Source organism: Symphodus melops (genome assembly GCF_947650265.1).
Source record: "Symphodus melops genome assembly, chromosome: 2".
Lineage (NCBI taxonomy): Eukaryota > Metazoa > Chordata > Actinopteri > Labriformes > Labridae > Symphodus > Symphodus melops.
This window is the reverse complement of record NC_136692.1, coordinates 10,659,514-10,664,636: the sequence shown is the minus strand read 5'-3', so window position 1 is coordinate 10,664,636 and position 5,123 is coordinate 10,659,514. Positions and strand designations below refer to the sequence as shown.

The 5,123-nt window shown below is 43.5% G+C and overlaps 1 protein-coding gene across 1 annotated transcript; it reads right to left on the bottom strand.

The window, feature by feature from the left end:
- Positions 1–757: 757 nt before the first annotated feature.
- Positions 758–4,613, bottom strand: pou4f2 (POU class 4 homeobox 2). Its single transcript, XM_079337695.1, has 2 exons — positions 3,487–4,613; positions 758–3,173 (listed from the first exon to the last, which is right to left on the bottom strand). Exons 1-2 carry the CDS (start codon positions 3,700–3,702, stop codon positions 2,244–2,246), a joined length of 1,146 nt encoding a protein of 381 aa, XP_079193821.1. The 5' UTR covers positions 3,703–4,613; the 3' UTR covers positions 758–2,243.
- Positions 4,614–5,123: the final 510 nt, after the last annotated feature.

Below are 5,123 nucleotides of genomic sequence, written 5' to 3'. Positions count from 1 at the left end.
TCCCATATTTTTTCCCTACCCTCCTCCTCATATCTAGCTTCTTAGCTAAGGTTTTGCATCAAAGCCTGAGCCTGTATGCCCGCATGCACGTTAGAGTGTGTATTTAAATAGAGACGGGCACGTTGGCAGGCGAGCTGTTTTTCTGGCGGGCTGACATCTGGCAAGTCTGCGCTCCAGGGACCCATCCAGCTCTCCATAGACCTCCTGATTAGACTCTAATAGAATATTAGCATTTGCTCTCAGGTAAGGCCACAGTGAGCTGCATAAGCTGGCAGCCAGGCGGTGAAGGAGCCAGTATGTCTTTAACATTGATGTGATAGAAGAAGAACAGCGTTTCTCCTGTATGGCCTGCCTTATGAGGAGGCCCGAGGAGGAAGGTGTTGAGTAAAAGAAAAAAAAGAAAATAACTTGCATTTGATTATTTTGGTTATTCATCTCTAAAGCCTATGTTACCCAGGCAGTTGTAGAAAAGCTAGTGAATGTGGGTGGGAGTAGTGTTGGTGTCTTGCTAATGGGCACGAAAGCAGTGTCTCCTAAAATCAAACCTGGCACCTTTTTACAGCCACTAAGTCACGCAATCTACATTTGATAACATTGGTGGTATTGGTCGTCAACTGTATCCACATGCACATCTGTTTAAAGCTGTGCAGCCCACAGCTAAACCGTTCCCATCCTCCTCATTAATAAATAAACAGATGAATAAATAAAAGAATATTAATATGTCTGGATGATACACAGTACACAGTTTAGTCATGGAAAAAACGTCGGATTAAATGTTAGTTTGTTCTTTAATGAAACACATTGCAGTTCAATAATTAAATAAATTAAAATTACATGGATGTCATAAATTAATAGAATAATTTAACCAGGGAACCAAAAAAAGCAACATACATTACAGAAATAAGTTACCTCAGCTAAAACAGCAATACAGCAAAAACCTGTACGGATATATTTATGTGCATCGACTGGTTCCAATGAAATATTTACATTGTACACGTATACTTCCATGAAGCTGTTTTCTTTTCTCTTCAAGAAAAAACATTTTACTTAAACAAGGTGATTTTTTTTAACAAGCAACGACTTCATAATGATACGCGTATATTTATACAAATAAATAGCAGAAAACGTACATAAAATAATTTAAAAAAAAGAGAATACTATCTCATATATATCTCGATTGTACCATCTCAAATGTTCCTAACTAAAATTTGTGACTGTAAAATTTCACAGTCGTTTCCCTTTTAAAAGCAGAACAACACGCTTTTACTTGCTGTCAGAATTTGATTTTCTCAGGCAAAACGAGGAGGGAGGGGGAATCCCAATAAATATATAATGAAGTAAACATGACCTCACTCAATAAATAGTTCATAAGACACCGGCCCACGCTGGAGTGTAAACTTATTGCAGCCGGCGAGAAATCATATTTTTTTAATCGCGAAAATCTTAGAAATCCTTACAAGTGACGCACTGTGTCTTTATCTCAACATACTGGGGATTCATAATGATGATAATAATAACAATAAGAAAAAACAAACAAACCCTATACCTTAGCCCCAAACTGGGTAGCCTATCTTAAAAATAGATCCCTGACTTTGTTTAAACATGGTAACAAAATAGGTGGCATTAATTACACATTTGGACACAAATGAAGTGTGTGACAAATTATTCATTTACAAAGGGCTTTTTGGCAGTTATCTAATATTAGCTTGGATGTTGTCCCTTTAACCCCCCTCGTGGACCCTGAATAAATGTCAGACTGCATCGTAACGAACTCGGAGGGAATTTGCTGCTTATCCTATAAGCCACAAAATATAAATACCAAGAGTAACCAAACCAAGTGCTTTGGGTTGAACTTGCCCCGCTGTGTGAAAAAGAACTATTTTCATTGAGAGGTGTTGCTGCCTACGCAAAAATGAAGTTGTCCTCATTTGAAATGAATAGTAAACATTAAAGCAGAGTCCTGTAAGTCAGTAAAAAGGTGAAGCATAGTAAGTGTGGAAACAGTGTTCTTACTTGCTCTTCAAACGATGCTTCAACTTGACTCCATGTCTCCCCTCTCAGCGAGTAAAAGACGTGACTGTGGGGTTATTTTTTTCAGTCATTAGTTCAATTTTATGAATTTTTCGAAGTTCAAAGCACAAAGTCATCGACGATTGAAAAAAGGGTGTGTGATAGGGCATATGGTACAAATCGTCTTTAAGCAGTTCCCAAGTCTTTAAGTGGGTGTTGGTTTAAAGCGATTCTTACACGCATGCAGAGTATTTCATCCGTTTCTGTTTCTGTCGCTGGTTGCAAAACCAGACCCGCACTACGTTCTTTTTCAGGTCCAGCTTCTCTGCGATAGCTGCGATTTTCTCCGAGGAAGGACGCGGCTGGATGGCGAAATAGGCCTCCAATGATCTCTTCTCCGGCGCGGCTATCGACGTGCGCTTTCGCTTCTTCTCCGCGCCGTTGAACAACTCGGGTTTGTTAAGTTTCTCCCTGTGTGATTTCTCCGCTTCCTCCAGCCACGCTTGCAGGATAGGCTTCAAAGCGATCATGTTGTTGTGAGAAAGCGTGAGAGATTCGAATCGGCAGATTGTGCTCTGGCTGAGGGAACCCACCCCAGGAATCTTCAGGCTGGCTAAAGCTGACCCTACATCCGCCTGGGTAACCCCGAGTTTGATCCTTCTCTGTTTAAATCGCTCCGCGAATGCTTCCAAGTCCCTGGGATCGGCGTCCACGTCGCTCATGCCCATGTGCGATGGTAGCCCGTGGACATGTGCCATGTTGATAGCCGCTTGGTGCATGTGGTTCATGCCCGCCATGTGGGCAGGGTGCGCAGGCGTGGAAACCACCGAGCCATCCGGCCCCGCCATGGCTCCCAGCGCCAATCCTGGGGTGATGTGGTCCAGCAGGTCCCCCTCCAGCGCCTGGTGGGGCTGGTGGTGGTGGTGATGGTGGTGGTGATGGTGGTGGCCAGACAGGGCGGACGGATGAGAAATAGGCACCGAGGACGAGGAGGACGACGAGGTGCAGGGTAGACTGTTCATGGTGTGGTAGGTGGCGTCCGGCTTGAAGGGGCTGTGATGTGGAGGGTGGTGGTGGCTCTTGGTCTGCGAGACTATATCCACCGCCGCGAGAGCTTCAGCTCGGGCCAACAAACTCTCATCCAAGCCTCCGAATATATTGCTCTGCAATTGCAAATAGAATGCACACATAACTGTCAGCAGGGAATTCTCCCTCCACTCCTCGGTTTAAAACATTTCCAGAATGAGAAAAAAAAAAGAAATCCTAAAAAAAAGGGAGCACACAAAACAAGACACATGCAACATCCCAGGTCATAAAAATTAATACGAGAGGCAAAGCCGGCTGAATACATAAGTTGAGCAGAGGAAAAAAAAGGTGTTGGGTGATTTGCTGTGCAGACATGAAAAAAACATCAAGCAAAAAAAAAAGTGGGCTGTCAAAATGTGCCTTTAAGCAGTGATTATGCAGAATACGTACCGGTGGGTTTGGGAGACAGGCTCTGCGCATCGCCTCCGAGCTGCTGCCGCTGCTGCTGATGATGGTGTTGCTGTGTCGGGAGGACGAGCACGAGGACGAGGGTGCATTGGAAGTCAAGGTGGAGGACGAGGAAGAGTGCAAAGAGTATTTGGGTTCGGGCAAGCTGGAGTGGGCCATGGCAAAAGCCTGCTTGCTGTTCAGAGACATCATCATCATATTTGCGGGCGTCCGAGCCTCAGCAAGTTCCTTTTAATAACTTAAGACTCCGCCTCCTCGGTGCGGAGTTGAAGCCCAATTGCTTCGCAGGAATTTCAAGTCACGGTCGAGTAAAAGTATAGGGCTGAAGATAGTCCAACACTGAAGTTATCACATCTATTTATTATAACTATAGCGGAGGTCTTTTTGGCCGATGAGATTAGCCATGCAACTGAACGCAGCAGGTACCCTTTTCCCTTGTTGGACTTGTGGCGCGGAGATATTAACCTTTCGTTCTGTTTTTCTCCTCCTTCAACCGTCTGGAACCTGTTTTTTTTTCTTATCAGTATTTTTTTTTTTTTTGCCTTGGATATTGTTTGCGCAACTCCTCAAAAAACGACGCCAGAAAAAAATAAAATCAAAAGTTTCTTCTCGTCTCTTAGGATTTCCAAAAAAAGACTTCAAATTTTCAAACTGTTGCCGCGTTCGTTGACCTGTTTGTTTCTCTTTTTTTGGTGAAAGTTTCCGTCTTGAAATGAGCGTAAGTGAGCAATAATGGCGGTGACAGTCTCTGTACTGTACCTCCTCGACTACGTTGAATGCTGCGGGGACCCGAACTGCCTCTGCTCTGAGGCGAAGGGCAGACTGAGTCTCTCTCCGCCTCTCTCTCTCTCTCTCTCTCTCTCGCTCGCTCGCTCTCTCTCTCTCTCTCTCGCTCGCTCGCTCTCTCTCTCTCTCGCTCGCTCGCTCTCTCTCTCTCTCTCTCTCTCTCTCACACACACACACACACACACACACACACACACACACACACACACACTCTTTCTCTTTCTCTCTCTCTCTCTCTCTCCCTCCCTCTGAGTCTCTCACCCTTTCGCATACACTCTTTCCAGCTGTACCTGAAAACCCTTTCATGATTTATTATTCTTCATTAGCCCCACCACCACCACCGCCGCCGCCGCTGGGGACTTTGCGCATGGGCAGTGTGCGACAAGGCATTTATTTCAAATGACTACTTCTTACCACCAACACCTTGTTACAGCCAGTGCGCCTTATTAAGTTAAACCCTTTTTTTTAAAATATATCTTTTGGCTTCCTGTGTATTTAAAATGACTGCATCTCTAAATCAATCTTGTAAACATGTTGAAGATATTTTCCAAATATAATCCATTAAAAAAAAAAAAAAACAGCCTATACCAAGGACAGCTCTATACGCCCGTGAAAGTCATACTAATTGTTTTCGTAAATACAGCCTACTTGTGTATTTTGCATTATTTTAAGAAGTACTAGAAGTGGACAAGTCTGACAATAAATAAAAAACGTTAATCTCATTCTGATTGTCATTTGTATACTTATTTCTAAATGTAGCCAAATTAATACCAAAGGTTACACTTCATCGTCAGCATTTTTTTCTCCTTTGCTCAAATGAAAATTTGATTCAA

Coding starts and splice junctions, on each gene's coding strand:
- pou4f2 (XM_079337695.1), bottom strand. CDS start 3,702: ATGATGATGATGTCTCTGAACAGCAAGCAGGCTTTTGCCATGGCCCAC. Junction 3,174..3,486: donor CCTGTCTCCCAAACCCACCG/GTACGTATTCTG, acceptor TTGCAATTGCAG/AGCAATATATTCGGAGGCTT.